The sequence below is a fragment of the Vulpes lagopus genome, chromosome 2, assembly GCF_018345385.1.
Source record: "Vulpes lagopus strain Blue_001 chromosome 2, ASM1834538v1, whole genome shotgun sequence".
Taxonomy (NCBI): domain Eukaryota; kingdom Metazoa; phylum Chordata; class Mammalia; order Carnivora; family Canidae; genus Vulpes; species Vulpes lagopus.
Genome location: NC_054825.1, coordinates 169640486 through 169667222, shown reverse-complemented (window position 1 = coordinate 169667222; position 26737 = coordinate 169640486). Strand labels below are relative to the sequence as shown.

At 51.9% G+C, this 26737-nt stretch overlaps 1 protein-coding gene across 5 annotated transcripts; it reads right to left on the bottom strand.

Annotated features, from left to right (window-relative positions):
• Window positions 1-824: 824 nt before the first annotated feature.
• On the bottom strand, window positions 825-25850 carry NUMBL (NUMB like endocytic adaptor protein). 5 transcript variants are annotated; one of them, XM_041746147.1, is made up of 12 exons: window positions 25626-25850; window positions 22037-22121; window positions 20623-20762; window positions 19315-19389; window positions 19155-19229; window positions 18057-18197; window positions 9640-9829; window positions 5705-6010; window positions 4399-4533; window positions 3365-3466; window positions 3158-3280; window positions 825-2261 (listed from the first exon to the last, which is right to left on the bottom strand). In XM_041746147.1, exons 1-12 carry the CDS (start codon window positions 25647-25649, stop codon window positions 1627-1629), a joined length of 2031 nt encoding a protein of 676 aa, XP_041602081.1. In that variant the 5' UTR covers window positions 25650-25850; the 3' UTR covers window positions 825-1626. The 5 variants fall into 5 exon arrangements, with proteins under 5 accessions (XP_041602081.1, XP_041602082.1, XP_041602083.1 ...); XM_041746148.1 differs by having other exon boundaries at window positions 5705-6007; XM_041746149.1 differs by lacking the exon at window positions 3365-3466.
• Between the last annotated feature and the right edge of the window lie 887 nt (window positions 25851-26737).

Sequence of the window (26737 nt, the reverse complement as noted above, 5' to 3'; positions counted from 1 at the left end):
AGTCCTTTGCTCCATCCCTGGGGATCCCTAGTGCCCTGGAAGAGCCGCCTGGCCCAGGTGCCCTAGTTCATGGTCCACACCTGGTTGCTGGGCTGTAAACTCTTGAGGGCGGACCTTAAGCTTATTCCATTGCAACTGATGGTTTAATGATTGGCCTTGAGGTTGGCCAGGAGCTGGTGGTTCACCCCAACTCCCCCACTGCATCAGGTGTGTGTCCTTGGCCACGTGGCTGAACTTCCCAGTCCATCAACCGGGCATATGATATTGGGTTTCACAAAACCAATCACCTCATTTTCAAGGGCTATAAAGAATTAAATGTCTAATTTTGTCTGTTATGTATTTCAAAATATATAACCTGTCAATTATATCAAGGGACCCAAGAAACAAGAGACTTAAAAAACATGCTGCCAAGTCCGAGGATACTGTGGCCTCAGTTACAGAAAATGCAATCGGCCAAACGAGACTTTTCCAGCTCAAAGATACTACTATTCCAAACCTGGTTATTGAAAATTTCCGTATTGAACTAAAAAATTAAAAAAAAAATACAATTTCAATACTGAACTTATGAGAAGCAGATTTTAAGTTGTTTAATTCCTTGGTTTGAAATCTGTAAGAATTAGAAATGGGGGGTGATTAGTTTTGGAGCCCCTTCACTACCCGCCTCTCAAATGCTGGATCAGCGTTCCCTGCTACTATGTTAGGACTCAGAGGTTATTGTGCGGGGAGACCCTTTCCATTCCCACGTTTTAGATGATTCGGGAGGAAGGGCTCTGCTGTTGCACCCCCACCACCCCCCCAGACACATCCCGCTGTTCCGAGGGGCATTATTATATTCTTCCTTTATTGGCTGTCCTTGTATAATACAAATCTGTAAGTTTAGATACAAAAAAATCTGGAAATAAAAGATAGAAAAGTACCCGCCAGGCGCCCCCCATTCGTCCCGGACCCCTCCCCAGCGGGCACTGACGTGAGGTAACTGAGCATCTCCTTCCCCTTCCCCCTACCCCGCCTCCTGGGCCCCCAACTTGGCCCCCGCCCCCACGAGACCTTGGCCCAAGGAAGATGTGGGCCCCTAAGTGGGGGGAGTGGGGTGACGGGGGTGGGCACAGCATTGGCAGTGAACGCAGCAGGTGGGCAGAGGGAAGCCCTTTGCTTGTGCTGTGTATGGGAGGGGATGACCAGACCTGGGGTGGGCCCTCATATGGGGCTCAGAAGGGCCCCTAAGCAGGCATCCCTTTTCTATCCCACCCAACACCGGAAGGTGGAAGGTCAACAACAGAAACTGGGAAATGTCGCTTGAACAGAGGACACTCCACTGGAGGGAGGGAGAGGGGACTGTGGCCATCCCCCTGTGTCTGGGGTGCCCAGTGGGGGAAGGGCATGGCCAGCCAAAGTCTGGCAGTGAAATGGGTCCCTTAGCCAGGCCAGGTCCGTCCCTGAATTCCATCCTGTTGCAATCTGGGCGCACGTCGGTTCTGTAGTGGTTGTGTGTGGGGTGGTCAAAAGAAGGGGCTAGAAGGGGTGTTGGGGGGGCGCAGCCCCAGCGAGCGGGACTAGGGAGAGGTTGGGCCTCCACTCCCAGGTGCGGGGCACCTGGAGATGCTGAGGTGGGCAGGGCGGCTCGGGCTACAGTTCAATCTCGAAGGTCTTCTGCAGGTCTCCCGAGAAGGGGTTGGAAGGTTTCTCTACGGCCGGTTTGCCTTCTAATGCTGCCCACTGGGCCTCAAAGGGGTCCAACTCAGGGGCCGGGGCTGGGGCCGGCTCTGGAGGCCAGGGGGCCCCACTGGGGCGCGGGCGGACCTGGGCCCCTGGAGCAGTGGGCATGGCCGGTGGTGGGAAGGCTCCAGCTTTCCCGAGCAGGGTGGCGGGCTGGGGCTGGAGCTGGGCAGCTGAGCAGAAGGCGTTGGCCACCATCTGTGAGGGCGTGATGCCCACCACGGGCACGCGGGGCATGGGCGGGTAGCCCAGGCCCGGGTAGGCGGGCACAAATGGGGGCTGTATGTGTGGGGGCGGCAGGAACACGGCCACCTGGGCAGGCGTGGCATCGAAGGGCCCCACGGGGGCGGGGAAGGGCTGCAGGGCGGGAGCCACGGGGGCCACCGCGGCTGCTTGCTGCTGCTGTTGCTGCTGCTGCTGCTGCTGCGCTTTGGCCACCTGGGACACCTCCTCTAGCCACCTCTCGGCCTCCGAAGGGGTCCGCTTGTGCCCAGGTTGGAAGGCAGCTGCAGGGGGCACAGAGGACTCACCCCAGGCAGAAGTCCCTAGAGAGAAGAGAGGGGCAGTTGAGGTGCATGGGCTGCAGTGGAGAGAACACTTGGCTGGAGTGGGGGTCAGATGATGCAGCCAGGCCAAGCGCCTTGTCTGCGGCTCTGCTCCTCACCAGCTGTGCCAACTCTGGGGCAAACGGCTTAACCCCCCTGGACCACTGAATGGTTCCGAAGTGCTAAGAAAATACCGTTCTGAGCTTCTGAGGTCCTAAGATGGAAAAGCACAGGTAAGGCTGACCCTCACCAGCCTGGCTTCCCTTCTTGTTGGGCAGTACCCACCCTGTCACTAAATATTTTTAACATCACCCTTGGTTTCTGATATTTTGACCACATTTGCTTTGGGAGGCTAAGATTCTAAGATTGCATGGGTCTTTCTCAGAGTGTACGATTCGAACACAGTGAGGTGCAATGGTTTTAAGGTTGTGCTTTGGAAGATTCAAGAGATCTAAATTTCTGCTGCGGTTCCCAGTGCTTCCAGGGTCCTAGGACAAGCTCATGACTCCAAGGTGATTCCAAGGTTTCATGGTTCCAAATCTGGAGGGGCTAATATCCTGTGATTCGACGGCTGTAGGTTTCTAAATTTTATGATTCTGAGACAGGAAGGTGTAATATTGATCCAGTGGTTCTAAGTTGACCCCATAATTCTAATGTTACCTCATGGTTCTAGGATGAACCCTTGGCTCTGAGACGACCCTAGGATTCTAAGATGATCCAAGGCTCTCAACTAATTCCAGGGTGCAAGGACGGGCCCATAGCCCTTAGGTGATCCACAGTTCTAAGCCCGTGGGATCCCAAGGTTCCTGGTCGTCTTGGAGGTAGCCCTGAGTGAAGCAGGGGACTGCAGGAGGGGCACTGCAGGGTGGCTTATGCAGTAGACGGGCTGAATTTACCTGCTGAGGCTGCTGGTGGCCCTGGCGCTGGCGCCCCAGCACTGGCGAAAGACGAACTGATCTGTGTGCACAGGGCATTGATGCCGTCACTGTCACTGGCCCCAGGAGGCTCCATCTCAGGCACTGGGAAGTCAGGGAAGGGTGGAGGTCAGCGAAGAGGCCCAGGCACTGCCCTTGACCCTGTGCCCTCAGGTGGCCCCCTCTTACGATTTGGCATATGGACACAGGAGGGTGTGTGCAGCCAAGAGCACTGCCTGGTCAGGATGGATGTTGGCCACGTTGCTGTGTGCTGCCTGGGGATCATTTGTCCTATTTGGGGCGGAGAAATGGGGCCCTGTCCACCACACCTGGTCTGGCCAACAGCATACATCATGAGGGCAGAGATGCACCTGTGCCAGCAAGACCAGAAATGCTGAGCAGGTATGGAGGCCTCACAAGCACTTGGGATTAACAAAAGTGCCATCCAGATAAACAAGAGAGAGATGCAAGTGTAGCGTGACATCTCGGCAAGTGGCTATCTCCAAGGGAACATGTGTGATGCTCCAGTGAGCATGAGAAAGAAATTGACTATAGGGCTTAGCAGGTGTGACGTGGGGGTGTCCACATGGGTGGGTAAGTGGTTTCCAAGTAAATTCTATGATGACTCTGTTTATTAGTCCAAATAGGTGTGACATCTAAGCATGACCAAAAGCCAGGCATGTGGCACCTGGTTTGTGATTCCCAAGTGTGAGCCAATCCAGTCACCATGAGTGACATACGAACATTTTTGCAGGTGCGCATGAATCTGCAGAGGTGACTTCCAAGTTTGCGTGAATCCAGGTATGTGGCTTGTGAGTGTGTGGAAATCTGCGTGGGATATCTGGAAACGTGCCTAAGTGTGTGTTCATGGAAACATCTGCTTCTGTGACTTCCAAGGGTGTGTAACTTTTGAGTCACGCCGAGTGTGTGACTCCTGTGTGTGGCGCCTGAGGCAGAGCATGACACCCATGGATCTGGAGGTTCTGAGTGGCGAGGCACATCCAAGCAAGTGTGTAACGGGCTACAGGCACAGGAAGCTTCCAAATCAAGGCTACGGAGCCTGCTACCTCTCAGGGAGGGCGTGTGACAACCCCAGGGTGTGCTTCATGTCGGGGTGCATGAGGACAGCAGACATGAGGGTGTGTGACAGCCAAGGGACGCTGCAGGACATGAACCACGTGTGCATCACCTTCAACAAGCACTGGTATCTGCTCAGCAGTCACCTTTGGGAGCAGCCCGGCCTTCTGGACACAGATCAACACCTCCCACGCCAATTCCCGAGGCCATAAGAGGTGGGTGTCTCTGATTTGGCATATGGACGCGGGAGAGCGGGCCAGACCACGTGACCTCACTGGCAGCTGGGAGGAAAGGCAGCCCTCTTGCCTGTCTCCCTCGGGCAGAACATGGTACCATGTTCCCCCTTTCCCATGACAGACGTTGCTTTTAGATGATCACGATCTACGCCACCTCTCTCCTTTCTGGTCCATGGCAGACATTAGTGATCAAACATGATGCTCCCCCCAACCCCCCCAAACTCTTTGCTCACCTTCCCACTCACCTGGCCAGACCTCATGGCTGACCGGCCAAATGCTAGGAGAGAGCACTGGTCCTTGTAATTCCATCTCCCCTCTAAGGGAACAGGGCAGCTACACTGCCTCTCCCATCAGCACCCAGGGCAGACACTGCTAATCGATGATGATGTGCCGCCTCTGTCCTTGGCGCTGTCCCTGGAAGACATGGCTACTCAACGATGATGGGTGCTGCCTCTGCTGATCCTTTGCCCGCCAGCGACATCGCAGGTCCATCACTATGCTCCTTGACCCCTGACCCCTGCGCTCATGTGTGCTTTTCGTCTCATGTCCCCACGGGCCAAATTCTGGGAGCCTCTCCTTGAGTTGACATAACTTCCGCTGCTCTGTCTTCTCCCTTATCCATGGCAACCTTCACTAATTAATCATCTGGGGTGCCACCCCGCTCCTCTTTCTTGCTCATGGCAGATCCTGTAAGGAGACAGTGCCATGTGCCACCGTTCTGTTCTCCTGCCCTAGGCGGCCTGGTAACCCATCACAATCCTCCCTCCCTCTGAGCCTGTTTCCTTCGCTAGCTGGATCTCATGGTGCCACAGGACCGAACGCTTGGAGTCTCGGCCTCCTCCTGAGCAAACAATGGCACCTAGACAGCTTCTCTCCTCTCCAGAGCCCATGGCTGACTTTGCTCATGAGTCATGACACATGTCACCTATCTTGTTTCCCTAACTACGGCAGACATTACTAACAGATCGTGGCTTGCACCACCTTCCTGCTATACCTTCCCAGTAGCAGACATTGCTAATCGATTGGATCATGATTTCTGCTACCTCTCTCCGCCTCGCTGCCGGCAGAGACTGCTAATCGACCACGATGTATTCCACCTCTCCTTTCCCAGGGCAGAGGGTGCCAATCAATCAAGGTGTGTACCACCTCTTCTCCATCTGGTGACAGTGGTATGGTATTGATCCTGACGTTCCTTCCCACTGAGCCCACAACTCACCTGTGCCCTTCACCTGGAAGTCAGTGCGGCGCTGCAGCGTGGATGGCAGCTCGTTCAGCCGGAGGCTCAGCTGCCGTTTGAAAGGTGAGTTCTTCTGGCTGAGTGCGGGGAACCCACGGAAGGAGCCCTGGCGAACCAGCTGTTCCAGGGGGGCATGGCGTCGGGGGATGGCGGCTGCACTGGTGCCTGCAGCCACTGGGGTGCCTGCCTCACCCTTCTCACCAGGGGATGTGGTGGCCGGTGTTGGGGACACGTGCCCAGGCTGGGCAGGGCCGGGAGCTGCAGTTGGGGCAGCTGCTGCCTCTGCTGGAGACATAGGGGAGACAGGTGGTTAGAAACCCCACCTAGGCATGTGCTCCCCCTCCCCCAGACTCCTTGATCACCTCTCAGGCTGCCTTCCTCACCCAGTGTGTCCTATCCTCACAACAGGCTGGCCAGAGCCCTGAAATGTCTCCCATCCCCCCACGCCAGTAGCACCTGCCCCAGGAGGCCCTTGGGGATTCCTTCCCCTGCCTGACCTGTGTCTCCCTAGCTTTCTGTCCCCAGTCTGGCTTTCTTCGCTGCTTCTGCTGTTTTCCCTTCTGAGACTTTCTGTCTCCCTTTCTGATTAATTTGATGAACACGTGTTTGGTGCATCATGCATGTATCAGGCATCGTTCCAAGTGCCTTGCAAGTGTTAAGTCATTCGATCCTCACAACTACCCAGTGAGGCTGAAATGACCATTAGCCCCATTTTGCAGATGTGGAAACCAAACCCCAGCAATGGTAAATGACTCTGCAGAAGCCAGGCTGCTAGGAAGGGGCACGCTGACCCCAGTCGATGTCCCAAACAGATACCCTCACCTGCCTCTCCTTCTGGCCTGCTCTCTCCACTCATGCTGCCTTCCTGTCATTCCATCTGCTCTTCTATTTCCCACCATTCTTCCCAGCTCAGGTGCTTCGCTTCTTCCTCCAGTTGCTACTTATCGCTCTAGACCCAGTCTGGCACACTTCTTCCTCTGGGGGATTTTCCAGATTGTTCCAGCTGCTCCACTCTGGGACTGCCCTCTGCCCTCTGGGGGGACCTGCTCTCCCCACTCATCACAATATGCGGGCTCTCCAAAGGCAGGGTCCCCCCAGCCCTGCCAAAACACAAATACACACCCATCCTCCAATCGGTGCTTTACCATAGCTGCTGCTCAAATATGAGGTAAAAACGGGCTCGGACTGGGTAGGGAGGTCCTCGAGCACTGCTTCTCACATTTTCCAGGTGGACACGGTAAGGCTCTCAGCCAGGCCTGGCTGAGGGCAGCTCGAACAGCCCGGGACAGGTTAGAACCAAGAAACCACCTGTCCCCACCTCATCGTGTGACCTCAGGAAGCCCTTTCCCCTCTCTGGGCTCCAGTCTCTTGACTAGACCTGGGATAAATGCCCCTGTACCGCCTCCTCAGACCTCCTGACAGGATCAGTTGAGGCAGTGAATATTCAATGCTTTGGAATCCGACAAAAGCTCTGTGAACAACTTTGTGGAAAGTGCACTGCTCCGTCACTCCTAAATTGGAAGGAGTGCTTTGTCAAAGGGCAAGCGTGGTACCTTAGACTGTCAATCAGTGCATCTATAGCAAAATGCTGGGTGGTGTGTTCAGCAAATCATACCACATGCTGTAAACTCTCACTTTCCTGTGCAAGCTGTAAAGTGCCTCCTATATCACAAAGTACCTAGAAATTACCACATTCCTTTGGAAAGGGCAAAAATCCTTTGCAAACTCTAAAGCAAATGACATTCTTTGTAAATTCCAACAGTCTCTATAAATGGTAAAGAAATATCTGTACACTGTGAAGAACTGTGGACCCAACGTGTTCTTTCGTAAACAAGAAAACATCATATACTTGCTCAGGCCCTCTGTTAACTTCATTTCATAATCTGCTTTGTGGATGGGAAAATCCTTTACAAATTCAAATAGATGATGTTAACAGAAATACTTTGCAAACTGTGAAGAACTTGTGAGTTGGTCAAGAGGGATGTAAATGGTCATGTAATTTACAAAAAGAAATGTACTCTGTATGCTCTAATATTCTAGTAAGTGATACAAATTTCTGTGTTCCTAAATTTTAGTTAGAAATATTTTTTTACTTTTTACTTTTCTTCATAAAAAATGTTATAAACTTACAGATAAGATGTAGTAATGGAATACTGGGTGCACATGTTCTCTTAACCTATGCTCCCCAAGGTTAACTTATTTGATCTCTCTTCCCTTCCATAATTTTTTTTTGTACCAATTAGGTGTAAATTGCAGGCAACATACTCGAAACCCTAAAACCTCCAGCATACACCTCCGAAGAACAAGGCCAGCCTCCTTCAGAACCACAGCACAATTCAATTTAATGTGCGTATAAGACGATTAGCTAATCTGCAGTCCGTGTTCCAGTTTCCCCAACTGTCCTGATCATGTCCCTTAGAGATGTTCTTTATACATAGAGATAATCTAAGATCCAGTTCAGGATCATACCTTGCATTTATTACTACTTGCCAAATCTCTTTAGTCTCCTTTAATCTGGGTCAGTTCCCCACGGTAAATTCTTTGTAAATTCTAAGCAGTGTTTTCCAAAAATTTAAAAACTAGAATCCACAATATAATTAATTAATTGATTAATTAAAAAACAAACAGACTGTGACTCGGAACACAGTAGACTTGTATCTTAAAAAACACACTGTTTTTTAAATGTGTTTATACGGCTGTGTCAAGTGTTATATGGCTCAGTCACCTGACTCTTGATTTTGGCTCAGATCATAATCTCAAGGTTGTGAGATCAAGCCCCATGTTGGGCTCCAAGCTGGGCATGGAGCCTGCTTTGGATTCAATTGCTGAGCCACCCAGGTGTCCCTCTCTCTCTCTTAAATAAATAAAATATTAAAAAAAAAAAAAAAAAAGAAGAAGAAGAAGAAGAAGAGAGCAGCCCAGGTGGCTCAGCGGTTGAGCGCCGCCTTCGGCTCAGGACGTGATCCTGGAGACCTGGGATCAAGTCCCATGTCGGGCTCCCTGCATGGAACCTGCTCCTCCCTGTGCCTGTGTCTCTGCCTCTCTCTCTCTCTCATGAATAAATAAATAAAAATATTTTTTAAAAAAACATGAAAGAGAGAGAGCAAGTGTGCATAAGCTGGGGGAGGGGCAGAGGGAGAGGGAGAAGAAGACTCCTGGCTAAGCTGGGAGCCCACCTAACACGGGGCTCGATCCCAGGACCCTGGGATCAGGACCTGAGCCATAGTTGGATGCTTACCTGACCGAGCCACCCAGGCTCCCCCTGCTTGAGATTCTGCTTCTTCATCTGCCCCCCTCACGCTCTCTCTCTCTCTCTCAAAAATAATAATATAAACACACTGTTTTAGAACTTACATAGCACTTGCCACTTACCTAGAATGTTACTTAGAATTTTTCTTGATGGCAACCCAGAGTAAGAAATCTTACATGGTAACCTGTCCCCCACTGCCCACTGACATATGCACAGGCACATACGTATGCTGAAATAAAAGTACCAGTAAACTACACTTACCTTTACTACATTCAGCTAATCTGATATTTTCTGTTCTTTCCTATTCCATTCTTTTCAGCAGCAGCCACAATCCACCAAGCTGCCTTCACAAGCCCTTAACTGGCCTGGATGCACAATCCGAAATGCCTCCCAGCCTCCCAGCCTCCCAGCCTCCCAGCCTCCCTGAGTTAGCAGATAATGAAGCTCTGGTGAGCTCTGCTGTGATCTGCGGCCTGCAGAATATTCCCCAAAGAACTCCTCACACCGAAGTGAGCTTTATAAACTGTAATCCAACCTCGTGCCTGGTGCTCTGCTTTGTAAGCTGCCCAGTCCCCATGTCTCTGCACCTCTCTTCCTAGACGGGATCCCCAGTCCCACCCGGGGGCCGCTCTGTGCCCAGCCCTGCCCTCTGGGTCGCACCCACCTTTCTTCTTCTCAGCGGCCTCTCGCTCAGTGGGCCGCCCACCCCCCGACAGGCGGAAGGAGCCCTCACGGGCAAAGCTGGTGCGGCTGGCATCGAAGGCGGCTGTGACCCCACATTCCTTCTCCCGGCGTTGTTTCCGCTCCAGGCAGGCCGCGAAGGCACAGCCCACAGCGTGGCTCAGCCTCTCGCCCTGTGGGAAGAAGAGGTCAGGCTGGGCTTGGAGAGGCTGTGTCATGCAGGCCGAATGCCAGAAGCCCTGGGTGCCAGCAGCTCAATGTTGGGTGATCCTAGACAAGCCCCCCACCCCCACGGCTGGGCCTCAGTGTGCGTCAGGAAGCAAACAAATGACAGCTTGGAGTGAAAAAAGCCAGAAACAAGAGGGCAGTGCTGTATGGCTCCATTTGTATGAAGTTCTAGAAGCAGCAAAACAAATCTATGGTGAAGAAAGTCAGAGGAGTGGCTGTTTCTTAGTGGGTGGGGGTGGGAACTAACCAGGAAGGGGCAGGGGGCTGGCTGGGGTGCAGGTAATGTTCTAGGTCTTGATGGGGGCTGGGATTACACGGGGATATGCAGTTGTTAACATACTTGGGTCTGTGCACGGCACTTATTTTAACTTGAAAGAAAATGAGCTGGAAGCAGATTAATTCTACTTCATGGTATGCACACTGAAATGTCTGGGGGAAACATCTGGTATCTGCAACTCAGAAATGCATCAAAAGTGAGATGGACAGATAACTGACAGAGTAAGTGCAGACAAACCTAATGGCACGATCGGGGCAGTGGGCATGCAGGTCACTGGTTACTGTACAAGTTGGCTTTGCTGCATGCTTGAAAACATTTGTTATAAAATGCTGGGGATGGGGATCCCTGGGTGGCGCAGCGGTTTGGCGCCTGCCTTTGGCCCAGGGCGCGATCCTGGAGACCCGGGATCGAATCCCACGTCGGGCTCCCGGTGCATGGAGCCTGCTTCTCCCTCTGCCTGTGTCTCTGCTTCTCTCTCTCTCACTGTGTGCCTATCATAAATAAATAAAATTAAAAAAAAAAATAAAATAAAATGCTGGGGATGAAAACAGCGGCACCTGTTTCTTCTTGAGTGCCTACTTCAGAGGATCCAAAGTCACACTGATGCTGGCCACTACTCCCCAGCTGTGTGTTCTCCAGAAATCCACTTTGCCTCTTGGTGCCTAAGCCTTCTTGTCTGTAAAATGTGGGGGCCCTAACAACTTAACAGGGTTGTTGCAAGAATTCGGTAAACTTGGGGCACCTGGGTAGCTCAGACAGTTAAGCAGCTGGCTTTGGCTCAGGTCACCATCCCAGGATCCTGGGATCGAGCGCCAAATCTGGCTTCTGTTTCCTACCAAGATGCTCAGCCACCTTTTAAAGAGAAACTTGGAGACAAAAGTCCTCAACAAAATACTAACAAGCTGAACTCACCAGCCCAGGAAAAGGGTTATGCACCATAATCAAGTGAGATTTATCCCAGGAATGCAAGGTTGGCTCCACATATGAGAATCAATCAGTGTTATATGCCACATTACCAGAAAGATGGAAAAAAAGCCACACGATCATCTTCACGAATGCCAAAAAAAGTACTTGACAAAATCCAGCTCCCTTTCATGATAAAAGAAAGTTCAGCAAATATGGAATAGAAGGGAACTTCCTCAATGTGATAAAGAGGTTGATAAAAAAAACTCATGGCTAACATCATACTCAATGGTGAAGGAGTGGAAGCCTTTCCCTAAGAACAGGAACAAGATAAGGATGTTCATTTTCATCACTTCTATTCTGTACCGGAAGTTCTCACTAGAGTAATTAAACAAGAAAAAGAAATAAAGGCATCCAAATCAGAAAGGGAGAAGTAATAACATCTCTATTTGCAAATAACATAATCATAGTCTTATAGATAGAAAATCGTAAAGAATCCACAAAGGAGGGGCACCTGGGTGACTCAGTCAGTTAAGCATCTGCTTTAGGCTCAGGTCATGATCCCAGGGTCCTGGGATTGAGCCCCATGTCAGCAGGGAGCCTGCTTGTCCCTCTGTCTGCTGCTCTCCCTGCTTGTGCTTGCTTGCTTGCTCTCTGTGTCAAATAAATAAATAAAATATTTTTTAAAAAAAGAATCCTCAAAGGAACTAGTGGTAATAAATGAAATTGACAAAGTTGCAAGATCTAAGATCAACAGAAAAATCAGTTATACCTATCTACACTGACAGCAGACAATCCAGAAATGAAGTTACAACAATTTCATTTACAATAGCATCTAAAATAGTAAAATGGGGGCGCCTGGGTAGCTCAGTTGGTTAAGCATATGATTCTTGATTTTGGCTCAGATCATGATCTCAAGGTCGTGAGATCGAGCCCCCGTGTCAGGCTCTGTGCGGAGTGTGGAGCCTGCTTAAAATTCTCTCCCTCCCCTTCCCTCTGCCCCTCCCACTCCCCCACTCCCTGCCGTGTGCACCCTCTCTCTTTCTCTCTCTGTCTAAAAAAAATGAATAAAATGAAATGAAGTAACAAAATGGCTAGGAATAAATTTAATCAAGGAAGTGAAAGACACCTGTGCCAAAAGCTACCAAACACTGCTGAAAAAAATTAAATCTTTTTTTTTTAAGATTTTATTTGGGGCACCTGGGTGGCTTAGCGGTTGAGTGTCTGCCTTTGGTTCAGGTCTTCCTGAGGTCCTGGGATTGAGTCCTGCATGGGGCTCACCACAGGGAGCGTTCTCTCTCTGCCTGTGTCTTTGCCTCTCTGTGTCTTTCATGAATAAATAAAATCTTAAAAAAAAAAAAAAAGGGGGCAGCCCCGGTGGCGCAGCTGTTTAGCGCCGCCTGCAGCTGGGGGCGTGATGCTAGGGACCCTGGATCAAGTCCCACGTCGGGCTCGCTGCATGGTGCCTGCTTCTCCGTCTGCCTGTGTCTCTGCCTCTCTCTCTGTGTGTCTCTCATGAATAAAAAAAATAAAGCAGAGAGAGAAGCAGGCTCCATGCAGGGAGCCTGACGTGAGACTCGATAGTGGGACTCGATCCTGGGTCTCCAGGATCAGGCTCTGGGCTGAAGGCTGCACTAAACCGCTGAGCCACCTGGGCTGCTCTTTAAATCTTTTTTTTTTTTTTTTAAGATTTTATTTATTTGCTGAAAGAAATTAAAGAAGACCTAAATAAATGGAAATACAGCTCATGGATTGGGAGATTTAATATTGTTAACAGCAATATTTCCAAAGTGGTCTACAGATTCAATGCAAACCCTATCAAAATCCCAACAGACTCTTGCAGAAATAGAAAAGTGACCCTAAAATTCACATGGAGTTGCAAAGGGCCCAGAACAGCCAGAGTAATTCAGAAAAAGAGCAAAATAAAAGAACTCATACTTTCTGACCTAAAATAGTACTCCAAAGCTATAGTAATCAAAATAATGTGATACTGCCATAAGTATAACATAAATCAATGAAATAGAATTGAGAGCCATTGTGAGATGACCACACATCTACGGTCAATTGATTTTCATTTCAGTAAGGGTACCAAAACTATTCAATGGAGAAAGAACAGTCCTATTAAAAAATGGTGCTGAGACAACTGGATATCCACATGGAAAAAATAAAGTTGGACCTGTACTTCATATCACTTACAAAAATTAACTCAGAATAGATAAAAGGCATTTTGAAATGTAAGAGTTAAAACTATAAAACTCTAGAACAAAACATGGAGTAAATCTTCACAACCTTAGATTTGACAATGGATTCCTAGATATGACACCGAATGCACAAACAACAACAAACAAACAAACAAAAAAATAGAGAAATTGAACTTCATCAAAATTAACTTCAAAAGACACTACCAAGAAAGTGAAAAGATAACCCATAAAATGGAGGGGGAGGGATTTTTGCAAATCATATAACTGATAAAAATCTAGTATCCAGCATATATAAAAAGTTCTTACAATTCAACAATAAATGGACAACCCAATTTTAAAAATGGGTAGGGCAGCCTGAGTGGCTCCGTGGTTTAGCACCACCTTTGGCCTGGGGTGTGATCCTGGAGACCCGGGATCGAGTCCCGCATCAGGCTCCCTGCATGGGGCCTGCTTCTCCCTCTGCCTGTGTCTCTGCCTCTTTCTGTCTGTGTGTCTCTCATGAATAAATAAATAAATAATAAAATAAATAAATAAAATAAAAAATAAATTAAAAATGGGTAAAGGATTTGAACAGACATTCTTCAAAGAAGATATACAAGTGGCCAATAAATACAGAAAAAGAGGCTCAACATCATGAGTCATCAGGGAAATACAAATCAAAACCACAGTGAAATACCACTTCACCCCTATAGGGTGGCTATAATTCCAAAAAAAAAAAAAAAAAAAAAAAGAAAAGAAAGAAAAGGGGGAAAGCAAGTGTTGGCCAGGATGTGGAGAAATTGGAACCCTTGTACTTTGCTAGCGGGAATGTAAAATCCTGCAGCTGTGGTGGAGAACAGTTCAGCAATTCCTCAAAAAAGTTTATAGATTTACTATATGATCTAGCAATCTAGCTTCTAGGTCTAGACCCTAAAGTATTAAAAATAGGTATTCAAACAAATACTGGCACACCAATGTCCATAGCAGCACTATTCACAATATCCAAAAGGTAGAGATAAACCCAAATGTCCATCAGTAAATGAAAAGATAAACAAAATGTAATACAGCCACACACTGGACTATTATTCAGCCCTTAAAAAAAGTACTGAGACATGCTATGACATGGGTGAACCTTGAAAAGATTTTGCTAACTGAAAAGCCAGTGGCAAAAGACCACGTACCGTATGATTCATTTTGTATGAACTATCTAGAGGAGTTAACTCCACAGAGACAGATAACAGACTAGTGGTTGCCAGGCTTGGGGAGAAGGGTGTGGGGAACAGGGAGTGATGGCTTAATGGGTCTGAGGTCCCTTTGGGGTGTGATGAGAATTCTTTTTTTTTAAAGATTTTTATTTATTTATTCATGAAAGACACACAGAGAGAGGCAGAGACATAGGCAGAGGGAGAAGCAGGCTCCCTGTGGGGAGCCAGACGCAAGACTCGATCCCAGGGCCCCAGGATCATGACCTGAGCCAAAGGCTGATGCTCAACAATTGAGCCACCCAGGTGCTCCTGGCGTGATGAGAATATTGGGAACTAGAGAGAGGTGATGAACAAGCAAGGCTGAGAGCGTACTAAATGCCCCTGAATTGTATGCTTTAATATGATGAATTTTGTGTGAATTGCACCTCAAAAAATAAAGTTACACTTGGGGAGTCCTGGGAGTTCTACTGCTTAATGCTTAAAACCTGAGGCTCAGAAGTGGAAGGGAATTCAGAGAAGGTCACACTCTTGCCCCAGAGGGGATGGCCTTGCTCTTTTCTTGCTTTGATTATCACCCCCAAGTACTTTTCAAATGATAGCAACTGGTCCTAGTGACTGAACATGTGTTAGGGTACTCTGTGTAGAACTTTCTCCAGGCTTCTGCGACACACCTGTGAGCAGCCAGTGCTAACATCCCCATTTCATGGGGGAGGAAACTGAGTCCCAGAGAGGAAAGTCACTTGTGCCTAATGTCCCACAGCTAGGTGGTGTGACACTGAATCCACGCTGACCATGTGGCAGCGTGTCTTCCAAAAATAACCGCAACAAATTTCTGGCAACCGCACACTCTTCCAGAATTTTGTCACTCCCCTGTCAGAGGTGGAGTCTGTGTTCTCTCCCCTTAGCCTGGGAAGACCTCTGTGACTGCCTAGACCAAGAGAATAACCACAGAAGCAATGCTGTGTGGTTTCCAAGACCAAGTCCACGCAGCTGACACAGCTTCCTACTGGTGCAAGCTCTGTCTCTGTCTCTCTCCCAACTCACTTTGGAACCCGGCACCACTATGTAGGCAGTCCAGCTCTCCTGCAGCCCCCCTTGCTGGAGAGACCTTGAAGAGAGGTCCCAAGATACATGAGGAGTGGGGATATCTGGCCGGTCTCCTGGGGTTACAGCTCCAGACACCATCAGATTGGAATAACGTAAGAGACCCTGGATCCAGCTCTACCCAGCTGAGCCTCGTCCAAATTCCTGACCTACAAAAGCCCTGAGAGATAATAAATGATTGTCATTTTGAGCCACTAAATGTTGGAGCAATTTGTTACGCAGCAACAGATAACTGATACAGTCTAGCATGCTGTGCTCAGGAAATAAGCCGTTGCTAGGGGCTCTGGGTTTCTAACATCTCCATGCTAGGCCCTGGGGGACACTCATCAGAACTGACTAATCAATCCTGACACCCTCACATTTGTTTTCCACCCCCGATTTGAGGTCTGAGACTGTGTGTATGAGTGAGGAAGTAGGAGGTCCTGATCAGTTTTGGGAGTTCAGAGCTCTTGGGGTGGGGATTCCTGAAATAGGACGGAATCCTGTTAAAATCTGGGAGGGACACATGTCATTTTACCTGCCCAGCATCCATTCCCCCTGCTTTTGATAACGGCACCCCAAATTCCCTTTGGGGAGCTCCTCTTCAATGTTGAATAAGTCAGTCTGTGTGCTCTACCCTCCCCAGACTAAGGGGAGGCCTGACCCCCCAGCCAGGCCAATCCCATGCCCTCTTGTCAGAATTTTAACCCGGGCCACTGGGAGGCTGGATTTATCTCTGCAGCAGTGAAGAGGGGACCTGTCCCCTGGTGTGGCGTCTCCAGGCTGCTGAGCTCCCTGACCTTTCTGTTGCTTAATGCTCTGGTTGCCCTTTGATTCCTGAGATCCCTCCTTTATAACATTTTGGAGTTAAGTTAGACAGACTGGTTTCTGTTCCCAGCCACCAAGAAACACTGGCTGAGGCAGGGAGCTGAGACTGTGCCTTCCTACCAAGTTGTATGAGGTCTGAGGTCAGGGTCCAAAGGATAGGATAGAATAAAGATATTTTCCACCATTTTTTACAACAAGCGATGTCCATGGACTACGTTCTGGCCAGTGGGATTTTTTTTTTTTTTTTTTTTTTGGCCAGTGGGATATTATTGTTACATGGCTCTTCATGCCTCCCTCTTGTATGTAGCTAGAATGAAGATGTGATGGCTGGAGCATGTGCACCCATTTTGGATGATGGAGTGAAGACCACACTCCAGTTCAGTGACAAGGTAAAGGAGCTGCAGCTTTCAATGGGCAGAGAGGAGCCACACTGATCCTGCACTGCCTGCCTCCGGATGTCTTTCACATGAAACAGGAACAGTCTTCTATCTCACTGAAATGGCTGGCAGCTGTGGGCTTTCTGTCACAGCCTCAGAATCCTTTTTTTAAAGATTTTATTTATTTATTCATGAGAACATGGAGACAGAGGCAGAGACAGAGGCAGAGGGAGAAGCAGACTCCTGCAGGGGGCCCGACGTGGGACTCGATCCTGGGACTCTGGGATCACGTCCTGAGCTGAAGGCAGATGCTCAACCACTGAGCCACGCAGTTATCCCACAGCCTCAGAATTCTAACTATGAGAATGTTTCTGAGAAGACAGGCCATTTATGGCTTTCATCAGATTCTCAGAGGGGACCTTGATGCCCCAAATGTAAAGAACCACAGACACTGAATCGAGGCTAAAAAAAGAATGGGTATCCTGGGGCTATCACTGAGAAGGGCCTGAGAGAGCCAGCTGGGGGCAGAAAAGTCTACAACTTGACCCAGGTGGGATTTTTATATAAGCAAGAATTTATAGAACTGTGCCCAGACCACCTCTGCATATTACTATACGCATAACGACGCTCATAAAAAAGAAAAATAAGAGAAACATGTAGAATGGGATCCCTGGGTGGCGCAGCGGTTTGGCGCCTGCCTTTGGCCCAGGGCGCGATCCTGGAGACCTGGGATCGAATCCCACGTCGGGCTTCCGGTGCATGGAGCCTGCTTCTCCCTCTGCCTGTGTCTCTGCCTCTCTCTCTCTCTCTCTGTATGACTATCATAAATAAATAAAAAAATCTTTTAAAAAAAATAAAATCTTAAAAAAAAAAAAAAAGAAACATGTAGAACTATGTATGGAGGGAAGCTTGGGTGGCTTAGCAGTTCAGCGCTGCCTTCAGCCCAGGGCATGATCCTGGAGACCCGGGATCGAGTCCCACATCAGGCTCCCGGCATGGAGCCTGCTTCTCCCTCTGCCTGTGTCTCTACCCCTCTCTGTCTTTCTCTGTGTCTCTCATGCATAAATAAATAAAATCTTAAAAAAAAAAAAGATCTATGTATGGAAAATGAGGAGGATGATAATTAATGTTTTCCTGAGCACTTCTGATGTGCCAGCCATCGTTCCAAATACTTTGTATTAACCCACTCAAGCCTCCCCGTGACCCTCTAAGTTAGGAGCTGTGAGGACACAGGGCACAGAGAGGAGAGGTGAGTGGCTGGCCCAACCCCGCAGGACAGAAGAGTCAGCCAGCTTCCTCCCGGCTTTGGTGATACTCACAGAGTCCTTGAGTGCCAGGAAACAGTGGCAGATCCAGCGACGGGTGGTCCCATCACGGCAGATGTAGGAGAAAGCCTTGTCGAGGTTGCGGTCGGGGGCACAAAAAGAGACCTTTTCGATGGTCTGGTCTACCAGCAGGTCCTGGGAGGTGGCCGGGGAAACCAGGAAAGGGACTTGACTTATCTTTCACGGATTCATCCAGGACTCTCTTAGTGTCTGCTCTCTGTCCTGTCCTGGATGGGGTGGGGACCCCGACTCACTGAAACAGCAGTGGGTCCTGCTCACATGGGGCTTCTGGGTTAGTGTGCGAATCAGGCCCATCAGCAGAGAGGCACAGGCACGGGGTCAGGCCCAGAAGTGGGGGAGGCACAGGGACCCGTGGGAGCCACTAAGAGGTGCCTGACTCAACCTGGTGAAGAGACGGCCAGAGCTTCCTGGAAGAGGTATTAACTAGGCAAAAAGGCAGGGAACAGTCTTTCGGGGTGAGGGAACTGCCTGTGCAAAGGTGTCAATCCTGTTTAGTTGTTAACCTAACTCTTGTCCTGTGCTGCTGCCTCCTTGGGCAGTCTCTGGGCGGGGAAATCAATGGTGAGCAAATAGCTACTCAGATCCGGGCCGCATGATGCTCCCTGCTGGCCGGGCACCGCGACAATAAACACAGAACAGCTAACATCTACTGATCTGAGCACTTAAGCTGCACCTGGCAGTGTTACATGGCATGAATGCACCTTCTCATTTATGGGGAGAGTCCATGTTTATCCACATTTTACAGATGAGGCAACTGAGGCATGGAGGGGTTAAGTCTCATACTCTGGGTCACCCAGCAGATCTGTGGGTGAGCTGGGATCCGAGCTAAGGTGGCTGCTCCACAGCCTGTGCTCTCACCCACTATCTGTGCCAGCTCATAATAACTGCAGGACTCATTTGTGAATTGTGACTACCAGGTGTGCCAAGATGTTGCAGGAGCACACAATCTAGGAGGCCTGGGAGGGAGGGACATCCTGGAGGTGGGTGAGAAGGCGTCCTGACCCCCAGTTCAAGCAAGAGGTTAGAGAGGGGCCCGCTGGTGCTGCCTCCCACCCCCCACAGGCCTCCTACCTTGGTCTTGTCATCCACCACTCGGAGCCCATCAGCCGACACCCAAAGGACAGACTTCACGGACTTCCGGCCCATCTGGGATGGAGGAGGAGGGCACAGGGCCTGGTCAGAAGGCTGCCTCTTCTGGTCTGAGCCCCTCCCAGCCCCACCCCTCACTCACCGCCTTCAGCTTCTTCACAGCATCTTCACACACATGCATCCCCCGGGACTCCTCCACCTCCACATGGCCCAGGTACTTGGCGGGGGAGGAGATGGGAGGACAGAAAATAAGCATGGTAATCAATACCTTCCCAGTGTCCCCGGAGCAGCTGCGATGGGTCACACAAGGTCCCTAGCCCATCATACATATTCATTCACTCTGCGCCTCAGCTCTGTGAGGTAGGGACTCTGATATACAGATGGGGACACCGAAGCAAGCGAGTAGTCCTGATTCCCATCTTGCCTCTCTTCCTGGGCCTTAACTCATTACTTTCTTCCTTCTGGGCATCAGTGCATCTCTGGGCCTCAGGACTGGCCCATCAATGACTAGGGGGAACTGAGGGATGCTCACCCCAGCTCGCTCACCCCGTGGGTGTGATGGCTCATTTGCCAGCATTTTCCCCAGGGGCACCAAGCTCCAGTACCCATAGCTGCAGGCCAGTGACACACCCTTTACTGGCTGCTTTCCCTGCCTCAGCCCCACCAGCATTTCCCACACCTCCAGATGGACCCCTTCATGCTCTATGCATGCTTCTGGGGGAAGGAGAAAAAAAACACACAAAAAATGGAGGGGTTGTGACCATCTGCTAAGGTCACTCACTCAGCCAGGCAAGGGCAGTGTTGGGATTTGAACCTGAATCCTGCTGTCTCCCTCACAGAAGCGCAGCGTGTGTTGTAAAGAGGCGTGATGGTTTTAACCAGATGGGACTGAACAGTAGAGAGGTGTCCAAATGCTACAGACTTTTGTGACCCTCCAGTACCTTTTGGAAGTTGTGAGCTCCCGCAGAATAGGGTGACTTCAGGAGAAAGATAACCGGGTACAGGAGAATGTGTGTTGGGGGTTTTTTGTTGTTGTTTTGTTTTCTAAAGATTTTAATCTATTTATCCATGAGAGAGACACACAGAGAGAGGCAGTGGGTGAAGCAGGCTCCATGCAGGGAGCCCGACGTGGGATTCGATACCGGGACTCCAGGATCAAGGCCTGGACTGAGGGCGACGCTAAACCGCTCAGCCACCCGAGCAGCCCCTTGTGTTGGCTTTTGATCCCACCTTTGAAGGGCCCAGGGCGTGGGGTCCTGCTCCAGCAGGATCCACGGTTCTTTGGGAATGTGACGTCTCCTACACACAGAACGTGGCCTCAGCCACCGCGCCCAGCACCAGGGACCCGCAAGCACACAGCTGTAGCCGGTGCCCCGCCCCAAGCCCCGCCCAAGCCCCGCCCCGACCGCTCAAGCCCCGCCCCACCCGCGTCGACGCCCCGCCCACTCACCCTGACCGGGAAGCTGCACGTGCCCTTGCGCACAGCGTCCTCGTCTGCTTGCCACTGGTGGGGGCGCGACGCCTCGGGCACGTAGGCTGGTTTCCGCCGCCGCAGGCTCTGCCGTAACTTATTCATGGTGCCCGCCCCTTCTGGTAACACAGGACAGGGGCCAGATAACGTGGCATTTGGGTTACAGGGTCACTGGGTCAGAGCACATGGCAGTCGGGGGATACCTGGGATATCTGAGTGGGGGGTACTCAGAAAGATTGAGGTCCGGAACCCAAGCCAGAGGGTATAGGGGCTGAGGGCTCATCTCCGTGAGGTACGCCCCTCTGACAACCGTGTCCAGGCTAAGACAGGAGCCCCTGGGGCAGTGTGCACCTGTGACCATCAGAGGAAGGAGGGGGAAGTGGGGTGGCCACAATGGAGATGGGAACAGTCTTCATTGACTAAGACAGTCTCCACTGATTGTTAGGCCATACTGACAGTCCCGGGAGGAGCATGAGGGGACAACCAGGATAGAGCACCACCAGCAGATAGGGACTCTGTGTATGTGTGTGTGTACAGGCCCCACAGGGGGCTGGGGGCAGATGCTTCTCAGGCCTCCTGGGTCCGCCCTGCCCAAGGAAGGGAGGAGTGTGTGTGTGTGTGTACAAGCAATTGGTATATTCCTGAACAGTGTCTAGATCTGAGCATGCAGCAGTTGTCTATGAGTGTGTGTATTTCTGAAGACTGTATGTGCAGAAGGACACAAGTCTGAGAATGGTTGTCTGTAAAAGTGTGTGTCTGGGAATGCTGTCTGTGAGGGGGTCTGTATCCAAGAGTGTGGTTGTTGTCTATAAGTGAAGGTCCCTGACAGTTGTTGCTGAAGAGTATCCAAATGTGAGAGTAGTTGTGGAATGTGTGTCAGGGAACATTGCCTATGAGGTTGTGTCTGAGGGTAAAGCTGTTGTCTTTGAAGCTGTGCGTCTGTGTGAGGGTGTGGCTATTGTCTTTCATGGCTGTCACCTATGACAGTATGTGATGGTGCGTTACCCAAGAGCCCGTGTCTCTGGCCAAGAGTGCCACTGTTGGGGGTGAGGCTGTGGGGCTGTGGCTTTTGTTTGAGAGGATGTGTCTGTGTCAGAGCACGTGGTTGTTGTCCAGAGTGTGAGTTCATGAGCATTGTTCTGAGGGTTTGTATATGCAACCAAGTGTCTGGGCAGATGTGTGAGAACATGAGATTGTGTCTGTGAGAGTGTGTTCACACGTGTTATCTGTGAGGGGGTGACTGATGGTCACTGAGTGTGCAGGGAGGATGCTAGAGGGCATCCCCTCGTGAGTGTGATTAAGCCTGTGTGAGCACAGGGACAGTTCCTCTCGTCGTCCTAGGCAGACCCACGCACTCACTCAGCCCTTGCCTTGGCCCCAGCTGGTCACTCACCTGGCTCCGTCCTGGAGGTTTCGGGGGGCCCCGGGGCCCCACAGGGGGCTGGGGGCAGATGCTTCTCAGGCCTCCTGGGTCCGCCCTGCCCAAGGAAGGGAGGAGAAGGTGAGAAACTGGCTTGGGTTGGGGCTCAGTCCCCTACTTCACCCCCTCTTTGGACAACAGCCAACACCCCCCCTCCATCTCAGGCTCCCTGGGGAGAGCCCCGGTTGTCATAGCAACTGTTACTAGGGAGACCAGCCACCTGGTAGCAGGGGCCCAGGAATGAGTAGGTGTGTTTCCTGGCACATGTGTGGGGATGCCCTGGCCTCAGGAGGTCCTCAGTACCCAAGGGGATGGCGGGAGGAGGGAGTGGCCTTGACCTCTAGACACTTGTCCAGGCTCCACAGAAACATACAGTCACATGCATGCATGCACGTGGCTCATGTCTACAGTTGTCCCTGGCACCTGGTCACAGCTCTGCACGTGTGGTTATACACAGACACCACCACAGCTGCGCTGCACACCCCAGATCACACAGATACACATCCACAGTGGCAGCCACTATAACCACCCGGTCACATATCCATGTTCACAGACACAGACATTTGTCCGCTTGAATACCAAGTCCCAGCCCCGCTAGGCACTGCCACAAACATCTGGTCACATCAGCTACTGGGTATTTGGTCACTTCTATTTTCTCCACATACCCAGAGCCGGGTCCAGGCACACCCGCCAGAGCGACACGCGTACAACCACTCCCAATGACGTTTCCCCAGGCCCCTGCCCAAGGTACTCCTGTCGCAGCACCTAGAATCACACCTAGAATGTCACCTCCCCAAGTCAGAGGTCGCCCACCAGCACAGAGTCACACACAGACACAGTCACAGACACACACACTTGTCACACACAGCTCCACTGGTGTACGTTGACATCTGGTCATGGGTCCATGCAGATGACACTGACACACATTTGGTTCCACGCTGCCACACCCGGTCACAGCCACATGTGCTTAATCATCTCCAGGCACAAGGCTGCACGTGGATACTCAGCCCCAACCATAGCAGCCACACCAACACACTGTTTTGGTCACATGCTGTCACAGTCACACACACACCCAGTCATGGGGACACACATGTGGTCACAGTATCAGCCACACTTACATGGATAGTCTCCCCTAACCAATCACCAGGGACACAGATGGCTGTGGCCTATGAGTTATAGAGAAACAGGCACACACACTGAAGACGTGCACAGAACCACCCAGAGACAACTGTCCCTAAGGATGGCCACACTCAGGTACAGCCAGACGGTTGCTGGCTCAGAGTCACAGCCATACACCATTTCAGAAATGACTATGTGTGTGAAGTCACACAGCATCAGTGTCCACATTACCCAGCCATACACCATGGCCATTATCCAGTCACCCAATGTCCCATACCTGGCGGCACCACGTCACCCCACTGCAAACACATAGTCTTTCCTCATGCAAATGCACAGGTCACAGGGATAAGCATGTGGCCACGTACAATCACAGTCCCATGTGGACAGACACACAGTATCTCACAGAGAGACATCAGCACACAGTTTCTATGTCACACAGCATTTCTAGCTGCGTTTACACAGAAGACACGGTTCCTGGTAGAGCCATATACGCAGTCAGGATAGTCACCCCGTCACCAAATCACACAGATGGAAACACATGCAGCCCATCGTGCACATAGGGACACACACACACACACACACACACCAGGCAGCCACACGGCTATAGACACACACACTCTCATAGGCCATGACACAGACACAAGTACATATCTTCACCCAGGGTCACAGACATGCAGGTCAAACACAAATATAGAAGCCACAGTCACACATACCCCCACCCCCACAACACAGTTACCTGGTGCCATCTCACATAAACACAACTAGAGCTTGAGTCACACGCGATGAAATAACCCTCTAAAATAATCAGTCAGGGGTTCAGACCCCTACTCTGATGTTTAACCCAAACCACACACAGACACAACTATAAAACCGCACAGTCACTTAGTATCAAAACACAGAGCTAGATGGAGACATTTATACCTGGTCACGTACCTAGATGTGGTTGTGAACACACAACCACTGTCATACAAGTCACAGTGCCATCACACAACCAGGCACAATGTGACTCCATATGCAATGGCAGGCACTACCCAGAGTTGCAGGGACAGTTGTGTGTCATACAGACACGTGTGACCCACATATACAATCAGTTATAGATGCAACCACAAACATTCACAAGTCATTGGGAGAGAGGCACATGGACATAGAGTCAGAGACACAACTCTACATACACAGTCCCAACTCCACCTATAGAGTGTCAGCCACACACTTGCCCAACCCCAAACCCAACACACACACTGTCACAATCCAGTTATAGTTACCGAAGCACATGCCAGGGTCACAAAAGGTGTAATCACAGACACAACCACACAGTCACAACCATGCACACACACACTCAAATACAGACTAAAAAGTACAGGGTTCTGCACAAGGAGCAGCTGTCACACACACATATAGTCACACAAATGCTGGGGTCACATACAGACACAATCGCACGCATTATTAGACACAACCACAAGCACAAAACACACGCACAGGATTCCTCAGCTCCAGCACACATGAGCGCGCACACAGAGCCACAGTCACATAAACACCGGGTCACACTCCTAGCCACCTCCCCATCGCTTGCTTCCCCCCTTCCCCCCAGGTACCACACACAAAGCCGCCGACACCCGCAGACGCTGCAGACAGATAGGGCTTCGCTCCATCCCTGGGGAGCCGCCCCCCACCCCCAGCCTGAATGGTGGAGCCTGGGGGGCCATACCCAGGAGGGGGAGGCGGCGCATTGTCTGTGGGGGGAGGGGGGCGCTCCCAGGCAGCTGGGCAGCCCCAGGGACACTTGACAAGCCTTTGGGGGTTGCCTGAAATTTCCCTATTTTATTCAGGCTGGGTGGGGGGTGAAGTCCCAGGCACAGGGACCTTGCTTCGAGAAGGGGCTATCCCTGGGACACCGCCCAAGGACTGGGGGAGATGCTGTGGCCAGGACGTCTCTGAGGCCTGGGTACAGACTATGCCCGGAATCCCCCCACCCTGGCCTTGGCTTGGTGGGGAAGCTGTGCCCAGGGACCCCATCCTCAAGACCTTGTCTAGAGGGTTGTGCTCAGAGACCACCTCAGGCAGGGAGGGGTAGGGATTGCGTCTGCTCTGGAATGGCCTCCTGGAGGCCTTGGCTTGATGTGGGGGTTGTGTCCTGGACCCCTATCCCCAAAACCTTGCCCAGGGAGTTGTACCTAGAATCTGTCCCCCTGTCCTTGATTTTTTTGAGGGCCAGGTCTATATCCACGAGCCCTATCTCCAGGGCCTGGGCAAGAGGGGGCCTGTGCCGGACCCCCGTCTCTCAAGCTTTTGCTTGGTGGGGGCCCGTTCTGGACCCCCACCCGGGCCCACCCTCCCCAGCCTTGGCACCCTAGCTCCATCCGGGCGCCGCGGCCGCCTCCCACCCTCCGCCACATCAGCAGCGGCGCCGCCCCCCACCCGAGTCCCCCTCTCCCGCCCTTCTCACGCTGGCCGCCGCGCTGCGGGACATCCAGGGCCCGGGCGCCCCCGCCTCCCGCGGCCCCGGCTGGGCCCGGATCCCCGAGCGCTGCTGCTGCTGCGGCGGCGGCGGCGGCGGCGGCAGCTCGATCTGACGCGGGCCGGGGCCGGGGGCCGGGGGATGGTGCGGGATGCACGCGCGCGAGCCTGCTCCGCTCCCCGGAGGATTCCGTTCCGGGGGCGGGGGAGCGCCCCTCCCGCCTCGGCTCCCCGCCCCGGCCCCGCCCATTGGCCCGCCGCCTGCGGGATCTGCAAGAAGGCCCCGCCCCGGCCCGGCGCCCGGCCGGCCCAGGCCCCACCCCCTGGCCGCAGGCCCCGCCCACACGCAGATTCGGCCCCGCCCTCCCTGGTGCGGCCACCGCCCCGCCACGCCCATTGGCCAGTCCTTGGCTGAGCCAGCATGTGAGCCTCGCTGAGACCTTCCCCCAGGCCCATCCAGGCGTGGGCTCTCTTCCCCTCGGTGACCCTTGACCCCAGGTCCCCTTCTGTTCCACGTCCGTGAAAGAGTTGCTTCGGGAAGCTCTTTGCCGCCCCACATACCCAAATCTTCCAGCTAACCCCACGATTTCTCCCAGCCCAGCGGGGGCGGGCAGAAGCCGTGACGAGGCACTTTTTGCAAGGAAGGGGAGGGGGAACGAGGAGACCCCGGCGTCCTAGCGCGCGAGCGTTTCGGCTTTGGGGGCGGGAGCACCAGGCTGGGACCGGGGCGCGGTTCTGGCCGCCACCGCACCCCCGCTCCCACTCAGTCCTATGGGTTTGGCAAAGCAGCTGGCAGGGGCATTACGGCCCATTAGCAAAGGCGAGGTTGCTGGGAGCCGAGGGGAGGGAGCGCGGAGCCTGGGAGGGGGGGTGGGCAGGCCTTCTCAGCTGCCACAGCCCTCCGAGCAGGTGGTCAGCACGTGCGGGAGGGGCGGGATGGTGGGAGGGAAAGGGTAGAAGGAGGTTCCCGGCAACAGATGGCCCAGGCTGGGCTGGGGCTTTCAGACCAGAGGATGGGAGGGGGCTGGCCATCTGCACCTGGAGGCAGGCTGAGAGCTCCTCCCCCCATCCCCCCCCGCCCACCAGCGCAGAGAAAAGAGC